The sequence below is a fragment of the Nipponia nippon genome, unplaced genomic scaffold, assembly GCF_047370975.1.
Source record: "Nipponia nippon isolate SJK-2023a ecotype South Korea unplaced genomic scaffold, ASM4737097v1 scaffold_6, whole genome shotgun sequence".
NCBI lineage: Eukaryota > Metazoa > Chordata > Aves > Pelecaniformes > Threskiornithidae > Nipponia > Nipponia nippon.
Genome location: NW_028262380.1, coordinates 66,325,653 through 66,349,336, shown reverse-complemented (window position 1 = coordinate 66,349,336; position 23,684 = coordinate 66,325,653). Strand labels below are relative to the sequence as shown.

At 41.0% G+C, this 23,684-nt stretch overlaps 2 protein-coding genes and 1 long non-coding RNA gene across 11 annotated transcripts in view; 1 reads left to right on the top strand and 2 right to left on the bottom strand.

The window, feature by feature from the left end:
* The window catches only part of DCLK2 (doublecortin like kinase 2), a 92,173-nt gene extending 80,435 nt beyond the window's left edge, over positions 1-11,738 (top strand). For 2 of the 4 annotated variants that reach the window (XR_015699746.1, XR_015699745.1), the window contains 5 exons: positions 1,475-1,571; positions 4,179-4,259; positions 5,429-5,545; positions 6,627-6,709; positions 10,336-10,471. Coding sequence is in view for 2 of the 4 variants with exons in the window: in XM_087736782.1 (XP_087592908.1) it covers positions 1,475-1,571; positions 4,179-4,259; positions 5,429-5,545; positions 10,336-10,557 (517 nt within the window). In the remaining 2 variants the exon portion in view is untranslated. Of the gene's footprint in view, positions 1-1,474; positions 1,572-4,178; positions 4,260-5,428; positions 5,546-6,626; positions 6,710-10,335 lie in introns of all 4 variants that reach the window. The other 2 variants (XM_087736782.1, XM_087736781.1) reach the window with 1 other exon arrangement.
* Positions 3,466-19,132, bottom strand: LOC148051534 (uncharacterized). Of its 2 annotated transcripts, XR_015699747.1 has the most exons (4): positions 19,040-19,132; positions 18,773-18,853; positions 8,910-8,953; positions 5,559-6,294 (listed from the first exon to the last, which is right to left on the bottom strand). It is a non-coding gene; the product is annotated as an uncharacterized LOC148051534 (long non-coding RNA). The 2 variants fall into 2 exon arrangements; XR_015699748.1 differs by lacking the exons at positions 5,559-6,294; positions 18,773-18,853 and adding an exon at positions 3,466-3,844 and having other exon boundaries at positions 19,040-19,123.
* Positions 19,133-20,262: 1,130 nt separating this feature from the next.
* Positions 20,263-23,684, bottom strand: part of LRBA (LPS responsive beige-like anchor protein) — a 415,388-nt gene continuing 411,966 nt past the window's right edge. For all 5 annotated transcript variants that reach the window (XM_087736323.1, XM_087736322.1, XM_087736324.1 and 2 more), the window contains one exon: positions 20,263-21,798. In XM_087736323.1, the coding sequence (XP_087592449.1) occupies positions 21,708-21,798 (91 nt within the window). In that variant the 3' untranslated portion in view covers positions 20,263-21,707. The remainder of the gene's footprint in view (positions 21,799-23,684) is intronic.

Below are 23,684 nucleotides of genomic sequence, written 5' to 3'. Positions count from 1 at the left end.
CTATCTCACTGAAGAAGGCATCCTTCAATGGATTAGACTGACACGTTTTCTTTACCTTTTTGTTCTCTTTTTAAACTGGTTTCACTTGTCCCTCTTGTCAGGTTTTGGGATCAGTTTGGTTTACTTATTTTTCTAAGGGAGCAACTGGTTTACTGCTGTACGCAGGGATGCGCTGGTGTCAGGGCATAGTTTCTTTTCCTTTTGTCTGCTGCGTAGCCCAGTTCAATGAACGTGTATACGTCGCCCTCTCGTGTTTCTGCTTGGACACAGCAGCTTACTGGTTAGTGGTCTTGAGGGTGAAGGTTAACGGTAAACTGAGGTGAGGGGAAGACTTTGCTTGTGTTGCATTTTTAATCTTGTTAATCTTTTGGTAAGTGTCCTATGAGCGGTGGAGTTTGCAAACATGATTCTTGCTACTCAATGTCACCATATGTATGAGTGCTACTAAAAATCAAATGGATATGATTTGTGCCTCAGCAATTTTTTTGCCCGGGAATGAGAAAGAATTAGCACGTTTTAATAGGAATTCTCCTCTTAACTTGTGCACAGTCTGTTTCTCCATTTTTACAACAAAATGCTTAGTTTTTAACTAAAAATCACCAGACTGAATAAGAATATTTTGCAAAGAATACAATATAAACAATTGTCAATGGAAAAATTATCATTTAGTTTAGGGTATTCGGTTTTTTGCCTGTGGTTAGTTCATGTTTAAAACTGAAAACATGTTTTGAAAGATATATTATACAAACAAATGGCAATTGCTTTGAATAGAGTTTGGGGGTTGGCCATGGAGAATGTCCATACCATGCTATTAGAATCAGGTGTTAACCAAGGTTAATAAATATTTATTGCAAAACCAACCCAAGAGGTAAATTGTTCACTACAGAAATAGGCCGGGTGGATGTTCAAAGTGGCTAAGACAGAGGTTAAAAACCAAAAAAACCCACTGCCATTGACCACTGAATATTCATGATACCATGTTTTTGATACAAAAGTACTTATCCTTTCAATAGCAGTAGCTTGCCAATATTCAGTAAACTAAATGTATCATGTGTTTTCCATAGCTCCTCTTTGGATTTTGAAAATCCTCCTGTTGTGACAGTCTAACAGCAGAGGCTCATTTCACTACACTTCTTCCCCCGTCATATGCTTTCTGTAGCAGGTCCCTTAGAACTAGGCAGGCAGGTGACTTATTTTTTAATCCCCTTTCCTGTTCCTGTATGTCAGCTATGTCGTCTCTATTCCAGTGGAAGTCCTTTCACCTCAGTATATTAGTTTTTCTATTCTCATCACTCCTGACACCATACCTATGGCAAACACCTCAGAAGTGCTGCCACTATATAAGCTGGCAAATTATGCATTTATTACAGTAGTTGAAATAACATCATTTCGGTTCCATCCCCAAATCAAGTGGAAAATTCGCATGACAAATTGACTTCTTTCTCATGATCTTTTTCGTTATGCTGTTCTACAGTGAAAACAACCTTCAGGAAGATCTCTTTGATCAGATACTTGTTGGGAAGCTGGAATTTCCTTCTCCCTACTGGGATAACATCACCGATTCAGCAAAGGTACTGATAATGTTTTCCAACCTGAAACAGTGTTTCTGACAAGCCACTGAAAAGACTGTGCTATGTTGGAAAGGTAGAATAGAAGATTCGGAACAGACTCGTACGCGCTCTTCCAGCTGCTGTGCCTCTTTAGTTCGTTAGCTTAACGGTCCTTGATGAAAGCTCAGGTTTTTTTGCAGGCCGTCATGTCATTGTCTGAGTGAGTAAGTGTAGCAGAATGACAATTGCATTCAGTGAACATCACATGCTATTCCGTTTACTTACTGATGAACTATTACAGCAGGTTCAGTGCTTCAGCTCTAAAATAAGTGTCTCTCTGCATTTTTCCCTCCCATCACTCTTTTAAAAAAAGAAAAATTATTGCTCTGTGGACTGGATGAAGTTGACATAATTTGTTCCTATTTTACTTGAGCCAGTTGTTAGAGTTTTTCAAGAGGTGCAGCCAGCTTGATTTGCCATTGTTAATAGTTCTTGTGTTATCATCATTGCCATTTGAAAATGATTGTGTCTGTAGGACAAGGGTTCCAACTTTTAAGCCCCACTTCTCAAGTTAATTGGGTAACGTGCTCTGAATGATATCTGAGGACTCTAATTAGCAAGTGGAGATTATTTGTTATCTAGCCAATAAGAATCTGCATTTTTTCTGAATTTCCCAATGGCTGTTTATCCATTTGCCAACATCTCCCAAGCTCCAGTCATGTCACGCTCTTCCAGACATGCATTCTGAACAAAGGCGGCCCTCAGTCTTGGTACTGAAGGTGACCTTTCACTTCAGACTTACATAGACTAGATAACTTGGCTGGTTGGGAAACCTCTCAGTTAGGTAATAGAATCATAGAATCATTTAGGTTAGAAAAGACCTTTAAGATCATCGAGTCCAACCATTAACCCAGCACTGCCAAGTCCGCCACTAAACCGTGTCCCTAAGTGCTACATCTACATGGCTTTTGAACACCTCCAGGGATGGGGACTCAACCACTTCCCTGGGCAGCCTGGTCCGGTGCTTGACAACCCTTTCAGTGAAGAAATTTTTCCTAATATCCAACCTAAACCTCCCCTGGTGCAACTTGAGGCCATTTCTTCTCATCCTGCCGCTTGTTACTTGGGAAAAGAGACTGACCCCCACCTTGCTACAACCTCCTTTCAGGTAGTTGCCGAGAGTAGTGCCTCCTCTTCTCCAGGCTAAACCACCCTCAGCTGCTCCTCCTAAGACTTGTGCTCTAGAGCCTTCACCAGCTTTGTTGCCCTCCTCTGGACACACTCCAGCACCTCGATGTCCTTCTTGTAGGGAGGGGCCCAAAACTGAACACAGTACTCACTAGTGCCGAGTACAGGGGCACTATCACCTCCCTGGTCCTGCTGGCCACGCTATTCCTGATACAAGCCAGGATGCCATTGGTCCTCTCGGCCACCTGGGCACGCTGCTGGCTCATGTTCAGGCGGCTGTCAACCAACACCCCCAGGTCCTTTTCCACCAGGCAGCTCTCCAGCCACTCCTCCCCCAGCCTGTAGCGTTGCATGGGGTTGTTGTGACCCAAGTGCAGGACCTGGCACTTACCTGCTTGAAGAAGCCATTTCCCAGAACTGAAGTGGTGAACAATTTCCTTGAAATACTCTTGATAAGAATATGGAGACTGGCAATTTGGAGGCTATAAAAGGTTTTTTGAGGAGGGATTTGGCTCCAAGCACATGAAGTTGTTCATTTGGGAGGGGGACATATTTGTCTTAACAGGCTTGTAGAACCAGGAATTACATCAGTTAAACTAGTTGTTAGTAGCATAAGGAGAAACTTGAATGAATAAACAAAGTTGGTTTGGGTTTTTTAATTTTATTTTACTGACTGCTTTGTATCAATGACCTCTTAAGGTTTATCATTTCTGTAGGCACCATTAGGAGAAGGCCCATGGAAGTATTTGATAAAGCTAAAGACACCTGCTGTAGTGCCTCTAAAATATGATGAAAGCCACAATACCAAATCTTTTGGGATTAACCATATAATTAGTAGAATTAAGCATTTTTCTCTTTCTGTCTATCTGCTTTTTCCTATACCAGGTGATCCTTAGCTGATGAAATGAGTTAAATGTCTCTTATTCTTCCAGAGCAACACAGAAGAGAACATAGTTTTCAAATAATTTCAGCAGTTTCTTGAATTTCAGATGCAGTTGCTTGCCTCTGATTTGTTCTCTTTACGTACTGTTACTATGTGCCCATAGAGGATCGACACAGCCCATAGAGGATCTCATCTGTCCCAAGTTTGTTTTCATTCTGGTCACCTGCATGAATATATAGAGAACAAACTGGAACATTACAGCTGATTTTTTTTAACATTTCATCTGGTTTCAAAAGACTTGGTGAAACACGAATAAAATAAGGAAGTTGGTATGAACTATGCTGTCCAGCATACTCTAAACGGCACATTTTTTATTCCACTGAAGTCACACTGGTATCACTGGTTCTGCTATCAGTGTATGCTGGGGTTTTTTCACCCAGGTAGCAAGAAAATTGCACTGAGAAGAACTTGGTGCCACAATATTTTCCATTGTAATGTCCTTCCCCACTCTCCTCAAGCTCTTTTTTTTTTTTTCTTTTTTCTTTTTTTTACTAAAGGAGTTAATTAGCCTGATGTTACATGTGAATGCTGAAGCCCGATACACAGCAGCACAGATCCTAAGCCATCCCTGGGTGTCAGTGAGTAAATTACATTTTACTTGTCTCCAATTTGATATTAAATCTGTAAATCTAACCCTTAAAGCGTAGTTTTCAGAAGCAGCGATACACTTCTACTCTGCCCGTTTCTGTTCATTGAACCCCTAGTCCCATTTCCACGTAAAAGAACAGCAAGAGTCTGACGTTGGCTTCAGCTCTGACAGCACCGTTAGCTTCTGTGCTCTGAAAGAACAGAGTGAAAGATGTTGCTTGCTGACTGCGATGGGAAGGTGCTGCGGATTGCTATAACCCTGCTTAAACATAACACGAGAGGCAGATGGGTGACGTGGGCACTTTTTTAAAGTTATTTCACGTTCAACCTAGAAAAAGTCATCTCAAAAATGTGTCTGTGGAAGCACTGTTGTGGATGTTGGCATCTTACTTGCAGCAATGCTACTTAAAGTACAATCTCCTGTTTCTTGAAGCGGTTCAAGCTTCGTAAAAGAAATAAAATTAGCAAATACCTAACAGGCACTAAGCTGATGGCTGCTGGGTCCTTCATCTTTTTGGTCAGCGGCGATGGGGAACACCAAAATGCATTGCTTATCAATTTAAAATCAGTTCATTATTAGGTTTACATGTACACAGTCAATGTTTATTTCCACACACATTTTAAAAGAGGGACTGGAGATCTATGGAGTTCCCTCAAACAAGAGAAGACAACCATAACAAGCGTGTCTATGCATAACAGCTCCTCTCAAACGTATTTATGGTACCGTATAACGTTTCCACACTTAGGACGTGATGGACTATTTAAGATGCTGATTTAAAGAAAGCCAAATGACAAATATGCTTGTTATTTTTAACATTATTTCAAGCATGTTATTTTTAACATGTTTGAATCAAACTTGCAGCTTGTAATTGCGGAACAAATCAATGGACCGAAAGTACACAGCATCACATGGCATTTTAAGAAATAGAAGTTCATACGTAAAACAGTGGTTGCTACGTTCCTTTCCTCTGTAATTTGACTTAACCCATCTCTCACGTAGCAGGGGGCATTCGCTTTTGGGCTGCCTGTCTGAACACTTACTTCACATTAAAAAGCAGGAAGTACCTGAGGAGAATAGAAAACTTCTCTTTTACTCAGTTACATTCAAACATACTTTTGTTTTTTTCCTAATGTGAATATTGTGTTTATTCTTCTACAGGATGATGCTTCCCAGGAGAATAATATGCAAGCTGAAGTAACAGGTAAACTGAAGCAGCACTTTAATAACACCCTACCCAAGCAAAATAACACATCTGCTGGGGTTTCTGTCATCATGGTAAGAGAAATGAACATTTTTCTACATTGATATTATACTGGGCATATTTTCCTAACAGTGCTCTATGGGCATGCGTGGTGCAAGAATAGCAACAGCAAAGCTAGAATAGTCTCTAATTCTAGTCTTTATCTGTGTATAGTGTGGATTGTCTCATCATCGCTCGAGAGCAACCGAGGCTATCGCAGTGTGCTAGCCAAGCTATAAAAAACAAGCTTTCCAACAGAAACACGTAAACACTAAGTAGTTGTATGTTGAAATGAAGCTTATTAACGATTTGAAATCTCTCATTATAAAAACTGTAATTTTTTATCATACTGACTACCTAGTTAGTTAAGTAGGCTCTTCTCCTCTGCCCAATCAAGTATTGCTTGTTCTTGAGCATACTGTTGTTCAACACTACGCTTGCCAGGAAATCAGACTCCATTTCCGAAACTTTCTTCGTAGTATTGAATGTTTACCACATTAATTGTGTCCCAATCTAACCCCTGCTATGTTTTTTCTCTTCCCTAATGGGGAACTTTCTTCAAAGTATACAAAGGAACCTTGATGACCTACAGTTGAACTTACATAAACAGTAATTCCAGAAGGCAGATGCGTGAATCACGGTAGAAGAAATGGAGTTTACCGTTATCAGTACTCAGAACTGCACTTGCAGTTGACCTTTTGCAGAGAATATGCAGCCGCTATAGAGATTGAACTGCTATTCTGTTCTTATTGTGGTCCGTTCTTACCCAATGCAAGGATGGACACTGCGCACAAAAAGTATCTTTGGTCACCGAAAGAAAAATAAAACCATCTATGATAGTAACGTAACAGCGATTTCCACCCCCACCCTCCCCGTTAGTATTAATTACTCTCAAAGTCCAGCCAACTTATGGTAACAAAGAACTGTTTCAATCATCTGAAAGTAGGTAGATTTAAATACTGCTTCTGCATGCATATGTGCTTTTGCAAATACATTTATGTGAATTAAATAGGCCAAAGATTTAAACGTAGGAAGAGTGGTAACATAAAAATAAAAATGAGAGAAGTCAGAAAACGGATTTCAGGTTCATGCTGTTGTCTACATTTCATTTGACAGTTTGACTTGACAGTTTGAGAGGGACTTCAGAGCTTCATTCTTTATACTGTTGAGACTATGGATAAGCCTGAAGCTGAAAACTGGTATAAAATGCACTATATGTAATAAGAGCCATTTTAATTCTAACTCTCAGCCCCTCTCCAACTTGCATGCCACTTAAGCCTGTCTCAGATCTCTGACACAGCGTAGCTTCTGGCTTCTCATTGGTGTGGGTTTTTCTGATTCTGTTAGCTACTGCCATTCCTTCAGCCCAGAAAGTACACCTCGTTAAAACTTTTCATTTTCCCTTTTCCTGCCTTATTTCCTTCTAACAGGTATGGAAGGATGTAAATGCACGATTATTTATTTCTGAATGCAGCTCCCAGTTACTGCTGAAGGGAAAAGTAACTTCTTGTTCAAAACACTGTAATCTAATGAGCATTAAGCCCCCAATCTGTTATTCTTGCCCTGGTTTACCTAGAGCATTGAAATGTAGTTATCTTCACGTTAAGAAGTTCTTCACTTGTACTAGCACTCATTGCTTAAAACCATTCCGATTCAGACAAGCACAGTATTGTAATTCTCATGTATTGCAGTGCATTGCTATATCAGTCCACCTGCATATTTAATGGAATCCCTTTTAGCATCACTTCATTCAAATACTCTCATCTGGCCAATGCAGATAATACCATCATGTGGCAGATAAGTAAAACTGCACATACCTACTTCAGTGTTCTTGCACAGGAGACTCTTTCTGCCCCTAAAAGCATGTTGCTGTTAATTCATTACTGATTTTTTTTTGTCAATTTCAAATTATTCTGTAAGTTTAAATTTGTTGCAATTGTGTTAGTTCTGCTTAAAGTAAGTCTAGTTTCTGTCCCTTGCTTCCTTCCTTTTTCCTCCTTTCCCAATGCCTGCATTGCTTTCCTCTGAGTAGGTCCAAGGCAATGGTACGTACTAACTGCAATGCTTTGTTCTGCTGCACAAAAAATACATGTTCTCCATTTGTAACAAGAAGAAAGGAGAAATAACTCAGCCAGTCTGAAGTGGAAAGAGCTTTACAGCCACACAAAAACAGTAAAGGAAAATCTTTTAAACGCTTACAAAAGAGTTTCCTGTATTAAGTGGTGCGTATTTGAAATATTCTAAACAAACAGCAATATAGCTAGCTATTTTTTACTTCCTCAGACATATATTGGTCTATTCTCCTGGGAGTAATTTTGTGCATGTGCGTATCTTACAATATCCAAAAGCAATTAGAAAAAGGTGGGAATCCTATGAAGACAGAACCAAAAAACCAAAAGCACCGAAATAAGCATCGTTTCAATTTAAAATAAAAATGTCAATTGTCGCTTCAGCCTTTATGGTATCACAGAGCTAGTCAGAAGGCAATCCGGTCCTAAATAAATAATAAAACATTTTACTTAGCCACAGTAAAATTAAGCCTCCTCTTCGATCTTCAAAAAAACCCAAACAAACCTAAATTGCCTTACATAGGTACGTATTGCTATGTGCAAGGTGTGACAGCTATCAGAGGCTGCTGTGAGGACAGCACAGGAGAAAATCACCGTCAGCATGAACTGAAAGCATTTCCTTTCCCTTTTAAATAACTTATCCTGCCACTGAACAGCACAAACCTGTTTATTCCCAACTCTTTTTCCAGAAAGCAAAAGAGGAAATGCAATCCTGCCGGCCTCGCAGCTACTGTGATAATGATAAAACTACTGCACATCACAGCTGATCTCAGAAGCCGAGATGCAGTTCAGCTAGCCATCTCCTTGCATGCTCCATTTGCAAAGTCGATTGTCAGTAGCAGAGAATTCAATTGTGTACTATGGAATTTTCTCCTCGTACCTGTATGCATGTAGACGAATGTTGTAACTTAAACAAACTAAACAAAACCAAAGCCAAAACACCCTAAATTCAAACCACTTAACCTTTTCTTTTGGAAACTGTTATACTCAGTACTTGGGTCTGAAAAAGCCTGACAGGAAGGCCCTGGGGGGCGGAGAGGTATCATGAGGCTGCTCGCTACCTCCTCTGCCCCAGCACGCAGCCACATCGTTACACAAAATAGAGTAGTTTCAGCGGGAGAGTCTGAGTGAGACCGATTCCAGAACAACCACCATCCCTACACCTGCGAATTCTAGAAGCCCTCCTCTATTTGAGAAATCAGAGATACTAGTCCAGCTCTCTCTGCCAACTCAGGTAAAAGAGAAATTTGAATTTAGGCACCCCATTATGAAATAAGTAAGTTTTCACTACCAAGCTACATGATTAGTTTGGAAAAAAGAGGTTAAGTACCTTATTTCTGCTGTCCTTGATGACTTCGATGCAATAAACCGCATCTGAAAAAAAATACACGCTAAATTTGATTTGTATCAGAAAATTATTTCAGTATCTAAAACTACGTATTTTAGTGAACAGTGTATTGGATAAACTCCACTAAGAATACACAGAAATTTTCACATTAGTAAAGCAAGTCCTCCTGAGCAATCAATCAAAAAAAGAAACTGCCAAAGAAAAGGCAGAGCACCTGACCTTACTTTACAATTAGCATATCCCAGCTCAAATAAAATCGTGTAATGCTTACATATACATATGCAGGGGAAACACGTGTTTGTGCTCTGCTCCTCAGTTCAAGTGTCACACGTTTGTCGATTACCATCGAAAGCCCAAGCTGTACATAACCAGAGTAAGTGTACCTTGCACCCTTCTACATAACTGAATAAACTACAAAGAACTTAACTAATCTGTATTAACTTAAATCTGTATTACCACTAGTACTTGAAGACCTTCCACAAAGTAAATAGTTAAGCCAAGAAGTATATGCCTTTATAATGATTGGTATCAGCTGTGAAACAAGACCAATTATGCTGTCCCTCCAAATCTTAGAAAGCAGTTTTGATGTCTGTTTTTGACACAGGAACGACTAGATTTCCCTCTAGGTCACTTCAGACATTCCAATAGCAATTAAACGTTACACCGTTGTTTAATATAACTTGCAGTGTCCTTCAGAGGGTATGAAAGTTGTCGGCTTCAGCAGACACACCACGTGCTCCAGACAGTCCACCTACTGCACTAGAGCGTTCTCGGTTTCCATTGCAACCTGCTACACTCCTCTCCAATAAACTACGTTTTAAGTATAGTCATCAGAAATGATGCATTTTTGGCCACTGTGTCAGCTTCATGAGAGGTCATTTGCCTACTCTCACCAATAAGCAGACAAGTAGACCCTTTTCTTTAAGGCAGAAAAAACCATTAGGTTTTCGTCTGTCACCTTCACAAACAGATACGCTTCTGCACCATGTGGTTTGGTACAGAAAATGTGTTATTAAGCTTTCACTAAACAGAATGGGATTCCTTGTGTCTGCAAAAACACAGGTACCTAAATTTTGCTAACAGCTAGTATGAAGAATTCCTGCCATATCATAAGCACCCATGTCATATTTTTTTTCCACACCAGACTTGCAAGACAAAATTTTAAACTTGCACCATCACGGCGAACATATGTCGGGAAGAGAAGTTTTCCTTATGGTTTCCAAAGTCAGCACCACAACACGCTACAATTAATTATATATAAGATTTCCAATGTTCTTTCTCCTTTTTTCCTGGCTCCAATGCATGCACTTAATGTCTTGTAGATTGTTTTAAACCTTAAGTTAAGACAGGGTTTTGATTTAACTGCTCTTTTCATCTTTTGCCTTGGGTTTTTTTTGTTTGTTTTTAGAACACAGCTCTAGATAAAGAGAGTCAGATTTTCTGCAGCAAGCGCTGTCAGGACTCTGGTAGAGCTGGAACGGAGAAAACTTCTGCCATCACTGCTGCAGCTGATGATCCTCTTGTGGCTGGGTCCAAGACCCTCTTCCCTGCTGCTTGTGAGCCACTCAGATCCCCCACGCTCCCTGCCTCAGTATCTCCCGAGTTCACCGGGGATCAGCCTGGTGCGTAGGACTGATGAAACCAAATCCAAATGAAGCTCCCTGCACTCTCGCCACAATTTCTCTTCATTTCACAGGACAGTTTGTTTTCAGTTTGCGTGCACGCTCTCGTGGCGAGCCCAAGGCAGGCTCTGTCATGGGAGACCGATCTTCCAGTAGCGGGTGAGCGAACGTGCTTTTGGAGTGCTCTTTGCCGTTGTCTTGAGAACAGCAGCAGGGGAAAGATTCTGGCAATGCTAGGTAATTTTTAAGGTATCTGTGTTAGTTTAATTAACTGCATTTCACAAAGCCTTGGGCTCTACATAGACTAACTTATTGTGTAGCTAACCATATTTTTATATGAGCAGCGAGACGACGAACAGTTACCTGGCCTCACCTCTACAGGCAGGCCCCGTTCTGTTCTTCTGATGAGGATTCTCAGAAAAGCGGGAGAGGAAGACAAGGGAAGAAAACTTATATTCACCTTCTATTCCGATGCCTCTGTTTTTAGCCAAGTTTCTACTAAACTTGAAGAGGCAAATTTTCACAAAAAATTTTTTAGTGGACTAACTGTAAAATATGAGACAAACATTGGAGATGGAGGGAAGGATGGGTGTTTTTGCATCAAGTTTGTTATCGGACTTGCAAGCTGCAGGGTAGTGTTTAGATAATATGAATTTAAATAAAGTGACTTGGGGTGTAAACATGAGCATTGGACATTTATTTGTAACAAAGACTGGAGTCAAGGAAGCCTTTTTGTTCTAGCCATTTTCTGTCCTAACCACAAGTGTCCCGTCCACACCTTTCTCCAGGGTCAGACTACCTATTCGATAAGCGAACGGAAAGCCTGCTGCACGTTATCTAAGCTAGGAGGAACGGAGCAGCTCCTAGTTCTAGGGTGAGCTGATTGAGGAGCTACTACAAAAATAGCTGCCATCAATAGCTGTCAGAGGTTTGTCAGTGCTATCCCCCTATTCACCTGGTGCAGGCACTGGAAACAAGGATTGGGGAGCAGCTGTCCTTAATCTGCAGTCACAGATAGATGAGGTTTTATCTTTACCATAATGCTTAGTTCAATATAGTATGTATTCAGCTTATTCTTTTCCTTTGCTCGCTCTTCCGAATTGGTCATAGTTCATTTTCTTTCTTAGCTATACTTTCTACTAGAATTGTAAAAGAAAGACCTGCAATAAACTTTCTTCATTAAAAAAAAAAGTCATTCATTTCTTTGAGAACTCAAGTTATTTTGCCAGTGAAAATGTCGTCATCTTCTCTCTGGAGAGATCGAACAGTTAGGTACCTACCAAAAAGATTTCATAAAATTCATCTGAGGGATTCCCATAACCTTTTAAAGTTCATTGACTCCTATGGAAGACATCGGTAACACAGGACTGAAGATGAGTGTTTTACCTTTTGAAGAGGCAATTAAAGATCAAAAAGTGCCAACTGATAACGTAAGGTCATGGTACAGCTGAAAGAACGACAGCATCTGGGCAAAAAAAGGGTAGTAAGGGTATGAAAACATATTGTGTGGCTTAAACTATGACAAAAAGGTTGGGCTACAACCAGTCATTGTGAATTAACTTTGTTACGAGTTCACTGGAGTAAGTTCAGGATACTTGGAGAGTATGGGAATGGCCTTTGCATAAGAGTACGTACATTTATGTTTTGGTACAGTGCAAAAATAAGACGATAACACGCTAACCTTAGTCAGAACAGAAACTAGCGAGAGTGCATTAGGGAGCCACGTGTGTGCAGTTGGTAGTTCTGTAACAAGTCCTAGACTAAGCTGAAGAAAGGGTGCGTAATTTCAGGTGGAGCGGGCTAACCAGCCACCTACAGCAAGGAAAGGGAACCCCCGACAGCAAAGACGGTGACAGACTGCGGAACTGGGAGATCAGTAATGAGGAAGCAGCAACAAGGTGATGAACGCTGGGCTGAGTTCTGTTTTTTCGAAGAGGATGGATACTCAGCTGTGCAAGGCCTAGATACTTATTTTACAAAGAAAAAACCATCACGGATTAGCAGAGCTATCTAACAAGTCGTGTTCCACAGAACCTCATGCATATAGAAAAGAAAGGATGATAATTTGCCTGGTCAACAGCTGCCAGTTCTAAACTATTACTTTGTCTCATGGAGGAAGAGAGTAAAGACCTACATACCCTGAATTCCTGTCCCTGACTTTGGGACTGACCAGCATCGAAACATTCTTAGACAAGTATTTTGATCCGCAGAGCAGAGGCAGTTGATAGACTACGCCAAAACACCCATTTAAAAATAGTGACGACAGCTGGAAAAGGTGATCGTGTCACCAACATAATCGGATAAAAACATGGGAGAGCTGGGCAAGTTCTTAGCTCCGTGTACGACCTTAGGAAAGTTGTATCACTACTCCATGCCTTAACTTAGTTCCACAGATGTTAAATCTGTGGGCGCATAGGTGGTATGTGTGTGCTGCTCAGGGTATCACAGTTTAACATACGTAAAAATAAAGATCTGTTGGTTAACACTAGAACACTTAATGAAGGCTTCTAAGTATTATGTTTGGTTTGTTATCTACTGCACTTTCATTTAACCCTTCTCTCTTTGTAGAGCCGTCAGTTGCTGGAAGAAGGCAAAAATAGAAAAGAAATTGTAAAACAGAACTATGCTATCTGCTATAAAGGGAAAGAAACAACTACAGAAACTGTAAACTCAAGTTATACGTTTGTCAGAGGACCGTCACCTTTTTTATTTCACAGAAGTAGCTGAAATTCATGTACCATTCTGATAGGTATTGATTAAATGCCAGTTTTTTCCAACACTCAACAGTGACAGCACAACTGCTACCATGCCTGCGTTTTAAAAAATGAATTATTAAAAAAAAGTCTTTCTAAAAATCCCCGGTCTTTTTAGCTCCTTTGAACGTGAGTCGTCGTTCACATATCCCAATGGAGCCAATTCCTGCCGTTCTAGATTTGAAATCCCAGAACTGAATCTTCCCCTGCTGTAAATCAGCATAACGCTAAGTTCACCAAGATCCCCATCAAAAATTATCCTTACAGACAATTACCCCCATTCTTGAACTTATAAAATTAATTACAATGATTGTCAAAATACGTGAAGGGAGATGGCGTTTTATAACGATGTTACTTTCATCAAGCGTTGGCTCCTGCTTACAGCGAGTCATTAAGAATATTCACAAAGGTCAGTAAATCTTACTTTGGACTGCTTTGCTAAGCAAAGATCTCTTGGGTTTAGATGCAAACATAGTTCCTCCCCATCTAAACGGAATACGAGGAAGTAATGACTAGAACTAACAGACTGCACGGTAATTTTTCCTAAATTAAAAAAAATAATAATTAAAAAAAAAAAATTAATTATATATGTAAGATACCAGAAAGTATTTTTAACCTACTTCTTACTCCAAATTTTCCCTTTCTTTCCTCCTGCATTTTTTTTTTTTAAATAAAACAAGCCAAACCAAACCACGGGCTTTTCTACTACAGTAGAGTGCACCCACCCAGTGCATTGGACTTGGCAACAAAAAGCATGGAGCTTTTTGGTTTTGCTGGGGAAGTTCAGTCTTTTAATTCAAGGAAGCGGGTCTTCTAAGACCTCACTAACCTCTCACAAAAATAGAGGTGCTGTGATTTGGGTACGTGGTGAGAAGGCTACAGCGACAACGGTAACTTCCACCAGTTACATCGAATGCCATTTTTCTTGCTCTGTGCTTAGAGATCACACCGAGTGCACGTGAGAGAGGTTGCCAAAATACACGATACAAGGGATCGGGCATCGGGCATCCTTCAGTGGGTGCCAGACACTTTGCAGGGCTCTGGTGATAAAAGAGACGCTCCAGCACCCTGGCGTACACGGAGGAGATCAGAAGCAAGATCCTGTATATGATTTCCAACAGGGATTACAGCTTTGGCCTTTAGGAGAAGACGACTCATTTTCCTCATCTACTTGAAATAAAAAGCCTGTTAGCTAGGAAGCAGTACCTTGTGATACCACTGCCTGTACACTCACCAAAAAGGGGTCCAAATTCCTATTCACAGAAATTATTTTGATCATCTCGGGCTAAACCAATAAAGCTATGCAGCAAGCCGGAAATTTTTATTTTAAAAGTTTCATTTAAGCCTAGTTTTCAGATCTTTCTTCCCCCCAGTCTAATTATTACAGATAGATAGAGTAAATTTACTGAAGTATTTATTCACTTTTATATAAATGTACATGTTTATCAATTATCTTTGGTTTTACCAGTTTTAAAATGGGAAATGATACTTCACATTTACTCATTATTTCATTCAACTTAGGTTCAAGCAGCAATTGGAAAGCAACAGAAATGCACAAAACTAGTAACCTATCCAAAATGCTGCTTAAGTAAAACTGGTTTGTTTTTTTTTTTTAAGATTTAAAAAAAGGCAAGCAAATCACACACTCCTACTGCCATCAGTTTCAACGTCTAACACACATAAATAGGTGTCTAGCTGAGCTTTTCTGTCAAGGGAATCCTTTCTAGGGGGATTTTTCTTTTGTTCTTAAACTAAATTAGCATTGTAAAAAAAACAAAACCAAACCACCAGGGCAGGGACTGAAGAAGCAAGCTGCCATGCAACCATCCACCAAGAGGTTTTTCCTCAGCTGTTGCTTCTGTTCTTGATTTTGTTTCAAACAGCTTTTGAATTTTCAGTGCCTCTGCAATATTTGGAAAGAGAAAGCCCAGAGCGAGAATCATGTAAGAGGCAGGTTTCAGAGAAGCACGGCTTCACTGAGAAGTACCAGCAACTATTCCCTTCTCCCCAAAATAATATTTGCCAATTCATATGAAATACTGAAGTGTAGAGTGTTTAAATGCTGACTGCTTAAACACTTTGCTTAAAAAGACGTTAGCTCTATTGTTTCCAATGGTCAGGTTTTGGTTTTGCGGCTACCGGGGCTCGCTTGAAAAAGCATCCCTCGCGCGCAGGATAAACAAGACTAAAAGCAAAACGCGAGAGCCATCTGCAAAGGCGTCGGTCTGGTACCGGATCTGTCTGTTGCTGAACACACCAAGTTCTGAACACACCCCTAGCCTCCGCCGTGCTGCAGCACTGTGCAGCTCAGAGCTCACAATACCCAGTGACCAAAGCAACCGCGGCAAGAAAACGCATGACAAGAACTTGAAGAAAACAGTAAATGATCGTATCTCAAACTTTGTCCATGTAGCAAATAGCAAGTACCACGTTTTGAAAACCTTTTTGTCTTTGTTCCCATGCAGTACGGCGTAATTTCCAAAGCACGCATCTAAATGCATTTAATAGTTGACTATATGATGCAGCTCCAAGTATGAAGTTATATGTCGTTTCAGATTTTACTAAATAGACAAATCTCTCTGGTTTCAAGACTATGCTTTCTAATATTATCTCAATTCATTTACAAGAAAGTAGTTGGATTTCCCATAATCTCTAAAAAGTTGTGAAATATTTTACATAGTCTTTATAATATGCTTCTTTATAATAAAAAGTCTCAACTAAAAAGAAACTATTTACCGATACAAGTTAGGACTTATTCTTTCAAATTTTGTTTCGTATGTTTTAATCCCTTTTTTCCCTCATGAAACTGGCTGTATTTGAATTGCAGGGCTTTAGGTTACATGTACGTGACTTTCAGTAAATCTAAACAAAATCAGAGACCATTTCCTACACTTTTTGATCCAGACCTCATAAAGAGCAGCTTTAAATTATGACGCATAAGCACAGATAGGCATCATTAACTGTATTTCGTTTACTAGAGATCTTAGGTTGGTTCTGCCTAAAAGTAAACTACTCTGGATTTCATGTGAGGGTGCATCTCATGGGAAACGCGGGCGAGTGACTCATCTCAAGCGTTACACAAATATCCTAGCCCTGTATGGGGAAGGTCTCCCTGGTTTAGAGCAGCACCCACAGAACGGGCCATCTCTGGTTTTATTCAACTAGGATGCAGCTGGTTTCTCACGAACAACATAGTCACCTTGTCTTCCCTTTGAATTACTTCGAAGTAGAAAAGAAAGAGAAAACAAAACAGACATGCCGTAACACAAGCGCACTTAAATCTCTGTGAATATGAAACTTAGTACATAAAATGGAAAAGCTACAAACTAGACAGTCACCATACCCACGCCATTCTTATTCAATATATCTAACGGAAATTATGTCCTGAATAAAGTTGCGATAACATTCATCTCCCACAGCAGTCCCAGTTTGGAATTTCCTTTTGCTACTAAAAGAAATTAATACAATTTTTTGTTCCAGGACACCAGCTCTGTATGAAAAACACGGGTCAGGTTTTTGTTGCGGCTGTTCAGGTATGTGGAATAACTGAAGAAACTCCTCTGTTCTTTAAAAATCCCCACCCTGATCCCACACGTTAAAAGCACCACAGCAGAAAACATTCATCCATAATGTAGCCTAACAGAAATTTGATTTGCATGTTTTTAGAATTACAATGAGAACCCCAAAATCATGCCAACTTCTGACAGTAGTTGTAAAAAACAGCTACCACTGTACCATAGTAGGATTAACACCTACAAGTACCTACAAGAAGGGCCGGAGGAGGATCCGGGGAACTACAGGCCTGTCAGCCTGACCTCGGTGCTGGGGAAGGTTATGGAGCAGATCATCCTGAGTGCCATCACGCAGCACATGCGGGACAACCAGGGGATCAGGCCCAGTCAGCAGGGGTTCATGAAGGGCAGGTCCTGCTTCACTAACCTGGTCTCCTTCTATCACAAGGCGACCTGCTATGTGGATGAGGGAAAGGCTGTAGATGTTGTCTACCTGGACTTCAGTAGCGCCTTTGACACCGTTTCCCACAGCATTCTCCTGGAGAAACTGGCTGCTCATGGCTTGGATGTGCGTACTCCTCGCTGGGTGAAAAACGGGCTGGATGGCCGGGCCCAAAGAGTTGTGGTGAACGGAGTTAAATCCAGTTGGTGGCCAGTCACAAGTGGTGTTCCCCAGGGCTCAGTACTGGGGCCAGTTCTGTTTAATACCTTTATTAAGGATCGGGATGAGGGGATCGAGTGCACCCTCAGTAAGTTTGCAGATGACACCAAGTTGGGTGGGAGTGTTGATCTGCTGGAGGGAAGGAAGGCTCTACAGAGGGATCTGGACAGGCTGGATCGAGGGGCCGAGGCCAACTGTATGAGGTTCAACAAGGCTGAGTGCCGGGTCCTGCACTTGGGGCACAACAACCCCATGCAACGCTACAGGCTGGGGGAGGAGTGGCTGGAGAGCTGCCTGGTGGAAAAGGACCTGGGGGTGTTGGTCAACAGCTGGCTGAGCTGGCAGTGTGCCCTGGTGGCCAAGAAGGCCAAGAGCATCCTGGCTTGTATCAGGAATAGTGTGGCCAGCAGGACCAGGGAGGTGATAGTGCCCCTGTACTCGGCACTGGTGAGGCCGCACCTCGAGTGCTGTGTTCAGTTTTGGGCCCCTCCCTACAAGGAGGACATGGAGGTGCTGGAGCGTGTCCAGAGGAGGGCAACGAAGCTGGTGAAGGCTCTGGAGCACAAGTCTTGTGAGGAGCGGCTGAGGGAACTGGGGTTGTTTAGCCTGGAGAAGAGGAGGCTGAGGGGAGACCTTATTGCTCTCTACAGCTACCTGAAAGGAGGTGGCAGCGAGGTGGGGGTCGGTCTCTTCTCCCTATAACAAACAATAGCACAAGAGGAAACGGCCTCAAGCTGCGCCAGGGCAGGTTTAGATTGGTTATTAGGAAAAACTTCTTCACTGAAAGGGTTGTTAAGCATTGGACCAGGCTGCCCAGGGAAGTGGTTGACTCCCCACCCCTGGAGGTGTTTAAAAGCCGTGTAGATGTGGTGCTTGGGGACACGGTTTAGTGGTGGACTTGGCAGTGCTGGGTTAACGGTTGGACTCGATGATCTTAAAGGTCTTTTCCAACCTAAATGATCCTATGATTCTAAACTCTCTCTTTCCTAGTAAATAACAACCTCCATCAGCAGAACATCCACAGATAACTCTTCATATTATCTTGGTATCAGATTAACTCTTTCGGACATTTATTCTGCTAAGTGCTAAACCAGCAGAGCAGGAATCTTTAGCAGAAACAAAGTACCGCAGATAGGTGGAGGACTACCGGAAGTACATCAGGACGAGAAACAGTAATAAATACAATATACTTTGCACAAGGCACGCTTTCCGGGGGTAGAGGCTTTTTGATAACACACAGCACAACACAGCCAAGAACTGAAGAAATATTCTCAAAAGTATTATGGCTTTCATTTACCTTTGCTTGCAGTAACACCACAACTCGAACTTCCTTCAGAGACACCACCACTCTGATCACACCATCATCTCTTGCCAGATCCTACAGCATTTATATCAGCAATTTTCACAAAACAGAACGGATTTCAAGCTACTTGCACTAAGCATTTCCCCACAAACCAAACTGGCAGCACTGCTGCTGACCAGCCTCGCTCTCAGCAGCCGCAAACGCTGCTTTCCAGAGCACCTGCCATAAACTACAGCTAACACCATGCCCGTTTGAACTTACCAGAACAGAAGAAAGCCTGGACTGTCACGTAAAAAAATGCTGTTCATAAATGCTCTCTCTGGATTTTGAGGAAACAGACTCGGCTCCCTCTTCTCTGGAATATTCTGCAAATAACAGCTAGCTGAGGCCCAGCTGCAGGTTAATGCCTGGCACCTGTTGATTAAACAAGTTTCAGGCGATCCATTTGACACAGGTGCTGCCCTGGCTAACAACTACCTGAATAGTTGGAGATTTAACCCTTTTTTGCCACCTCATCACAAACAGCATGACATCTCATCCAAAGCTGAGATCCCAAGTGCAAGTCTGGCCCCCCAGGGCAGTGCCCGAGGGACAGCTGTTCACCCACTGAAGGAGGTGTATGTCCTACTCACCAAAGCCACCAGCAAAGCAATCCAGAAGGGGGATGTCTTCACAGGCTTGCTCACGGAGCAGAAGGTGAAGATGTCCTTTTCCACAGAAGAGCTGCAGCACTCGGAATGTGCAAGACACCGCGCGCTGCACCGCTGCTGTTGCTTCCCCGAGGAGTGCTCGATACCATCGCACAGCTGCCCATCGGCACGCACTGGCTGGATGCAACTCAGGATGGCAGGCAGAGAGACAGTCGTGCTTTCAGTTTGGGAAAGCATCCTGTGAGCAATAGGGTCCTTTCTAAAACAAGCAATCCACCAAATCAACTCCCCGTGAAATATTTTGGCTCTAGGATCAGAAACTATTACTTCTGTCGATAACAAAGTGTTTCCTAAGTCAGCAGATCACAAAGAGAAGACTTTCAGGATTTCCATTTGGCAAAATACACCTTCGGTTGGTTGTTTTCTTTTCCCCTCCACCTAGCATAGGAAACCCACCCCTGGCTTGAGAAAAATGCAAATTGCACTTCAAGAGCGTACCAATTTCCCCTCAAAATCTTCTGATGTAAGGCTATGAATGCTGTTGAACTTAAGGAAGTGTGAAGTACAAGGTTTGCATAACGAATGTTACTGCTCAATATACCACAGACATGACAGCCTTCGCTTCATCAGATCATCCTTCTGCTACACAAAACAAAAATGTAACTCTACTGGTATCAGCATAACCATATCAGTATAGAAATGTCAAAAGCACAGAAAACTTAAGTCACCGTTGCATAAACACCAAGAGTACTTTAAATGCACTAGCCATAGCTCCTCTTTCCTCTCTTGTGAATATACACTGAATCATAAGAACCCAGTACTCCACTGAAGCTCTCAATTACAAATGTAATTTTATTTAATTTCTTCACTCAAACTGAATTTTCATATTCCAAATCTTTACTGAAAGAGATAGTAGTTAAACGCTTAGAAAAACCAGGAACTGCTCTAGTAGGCAGCTAGAGAAATGCATGTATCGATACAGATATGGAATGTAAATTTCAACTCATATAGCTCACAACATACAAAGAAGATTTTTATGCAATACAGACTTACAAAACAATAACAGTTCTTTTCACAAATATTTTCACAGAGTTCTGCACAGCAATCTTGTAGAAAAGTAGATTTGTGCAACACCAAAATAACTTATTGTTCCTTAGTATAAATTATTTTTCATTTCCTAAAAGGAGGAGATAATTTAATACGATTGGGCAGGATCTGACTGGATTTGGTGACAGCAGAATAGAAAAGATATTGTTGCTATACGCAGAAAAGGAATATGGCATGTGCTACAGTATTGCAGGGGCTGGTTGTGGGAAAGAAAAGAAAGCTGCCTGCAAGTCTGGTGCTTCTGCTGCTGTATGGAGGCCGTGCACCAGCAAACACCTGCCTTTTTAGTGCTTTCACAGTCAATCAGCAGAAGTGTGCTTTGGTACTTGCACCTATTAAAAAAATACCTGCCTCTGTGGGTTTCTAACGTGAGTTTAAAGTCTTCGAAATGACCATTCTGATTTTGGGGAACAATCCACATTTTGGTGTGCTTTGAAGGAGGTGCCAGGTAGAAACTAGAAGGATTCACACTTGATGTAACACAAGCTCCGTTCCCAATTCCTCTCTCTCTTAACTGCACAAAACATACAACTAAAAAAGAACTAATTGTCTAAGCCTAGAAACATGCTTGAATAGTAACGTTGATGGAAACGATTTGCAAAGTTTAAAATTACGTTAACCATAATTTAAATATTACTATTGATTCCCAAAACTTCAGTGCTGATGTAGTACAATCATTTGGAAAAGTACGAGACAAAGTGTGGTACAGATAGCACAGATTAAAATTCCCCGAAGATCGTATTTCATGTCCATTATCTTAAAATCATATATTCCTCAAGGTTATAGATAAAGCTTCAGATGGAAAATCTATTTCTTCATAATACAGCTAGAATGTGAGTTTTAACCATCCTTACTTTAGGTTTCTTTTACATACAGGGATCAAAATAGACTTCTCATTATGACTAAAAATATAGATTTTTAACTACAGAACCCAGCAGCCATGTTTCTGCTTCTTTGCCCTTCCCCCAAAAAAGTCAAGCAAGGTCTACAAAAATAGCAATTAACTTTAAAAAATAGGTTGCTTCTTCCAGCAAATTTAAGTTACATTCAGATGTAATATAGCTATTTATAGGGAACAATGTTGTGGCAAGACACCAAGGGAGGCGTGCTGTGTTCAGTTTCCTTCTGACAGCAGCTGCCCACATCAGTGCTAATCTTGGTCTCTGTGAAGATCAGTATCTGGTTTGATACTCGTGGTGCCAACGATTGAAATCATTGTAGAAAACCACTATGCTCCCAGATGCCATGCCAGTCATTATACACCTAAGGAAAGCACAAGACCATATTCGTTAGTGAACCACCTCCCCGTTCAGATGTACGAGTCAACACACCGAGGAGGTACACAAGAACCCGAGGCAATGACCACCTTCCACTGAAGACAGCTGGAGCTGGAAGTGCTCCACATACCAGAAGAGTCAGGCTTTTAGGGGTTCCCATCCTGGGCTTCCAAGGGCTCCAGCAAGCTGGATTTGAATAAAACTGCCATCTGCACCAGCTCTGACAGATTTATGAATCAGAAAACGTACAAGACACCATGCAACGGTTTGTATGGTTGGCCTGAAGCTACCATTGAGAGTTAGACCACAGAATTGTTTACCAGCACCGCTGTCCTGCAAGCCCGCTTCAGACTTCCTGGGATTATTTCTTGGCTTGCTTGGTTGGTTTTTGGGGGGGTACTGGAGTGGGATGAAGCCCTGGTGAAGCAGCAAAGTGAAGGAAGGCTAGGAGAAGTGTGCAGTTCAGTTTCGCCTCCCCCATTTAAGCACATGATCTCCATGAAGGAATTGGATGTGGGCACGGGACTTCAGTTGGAAACGTTCGTGTTTGGGTTTGAAAGGAATTTGAAGGCTTTGATTGTTTTGGAAGTTCCTGAAAGCAATCACTGTGCTTTCCCACTGAGGCACTCTTTCTTTCTGAATTCCTTACCCTTGGCCTACTACTCGAGATCATTTAGATCTGTTTGCAAAGCCATGACCCTGACATAGCACACAATTACAAGAGTTTCTGTATCGTCTTTTCTACTGTCTCATATTAAAGTTTTATGAAAATCAAAAGGATGAAGGTGTCTAAAATTCTGGCATTTTAGGAAAAAAGCCTCAGAATTAAAAAAAATTATTCAGAGTAAAAAGCTGTGATTTTTCCTTCAAAACAGAGACTAAATAGGAGATCATCATAACATTGCATTTTGATAGTAGCACACCATTTCATTTCAAGAGCACCATTTTGATTGTTTTTGTATTAGGTTAAAATGTCTTTTTACACACTATCACTCAAACACACACATTCATGCATACCAAATAAATTACTCCGAGTAATTACCTGTAATCACTGAATAATTACTCAGTAAAATACTCTGAGTAAATCTCTTCGGAGTTTCTGTGTCTTCAAACCCAAAGCGAATAGATTCCTAACTTGAGCACATGGATCAATTTATAGATGTCCATATTAAATTTCAGTTTATTGACATGTGAAGATTATATTGGCATGCCATTAATTACAGTTTAAAGATTGTCTAAATGCAAAATTTTATACATTTCAGAAGTCTAAAATTCACCAGCTGTAACTCCGGCTTTTGAAACATTTTTAACACCAGGGGCTTTTTAATGGAAAACTGTTTCTTCCCAAATGCCTATAATCTCTATGCCTAACGAGAAGTTGAAGTTTGACTTAAGTCCACAGATTTTGCTGGCTTGGATTTTTTTAAGTTCATTGTATGTAAGTTTTAGAAATGTAGTCCACGTAAAAAATATTAAGACATTCGGTATGGACTTCAGTAAGTGGGAGGTTAAGAGTCTCAGCAATATGCTTTACTGCACAATGTAGACACTCCTAAGGGATTTAGGAGCCAAATCTGCTTGAAAAGTACCCAGGAACTCCACTAAGCAAATACACCAAAGCAAACAAAATTCTAGCCTGCAAGCTAAAAGTGTACAAATGAAATGGTAAACATCCATCTTACAAACAAACAATACTTTTGTGATAAAAACACAGAAGGACTTTTAAGTACAGCTGCATTGGAAAGTGTAATGTAAAAATGCAGTAAAAATATTAACTGATTGCCTTCAGTAGAAGGAACCTTCAAGGAGGGTCATGCTTTATGTGGACAAAATAACTTTTCTGGAAATGAAAATCAATATTTGCTTTAGCAA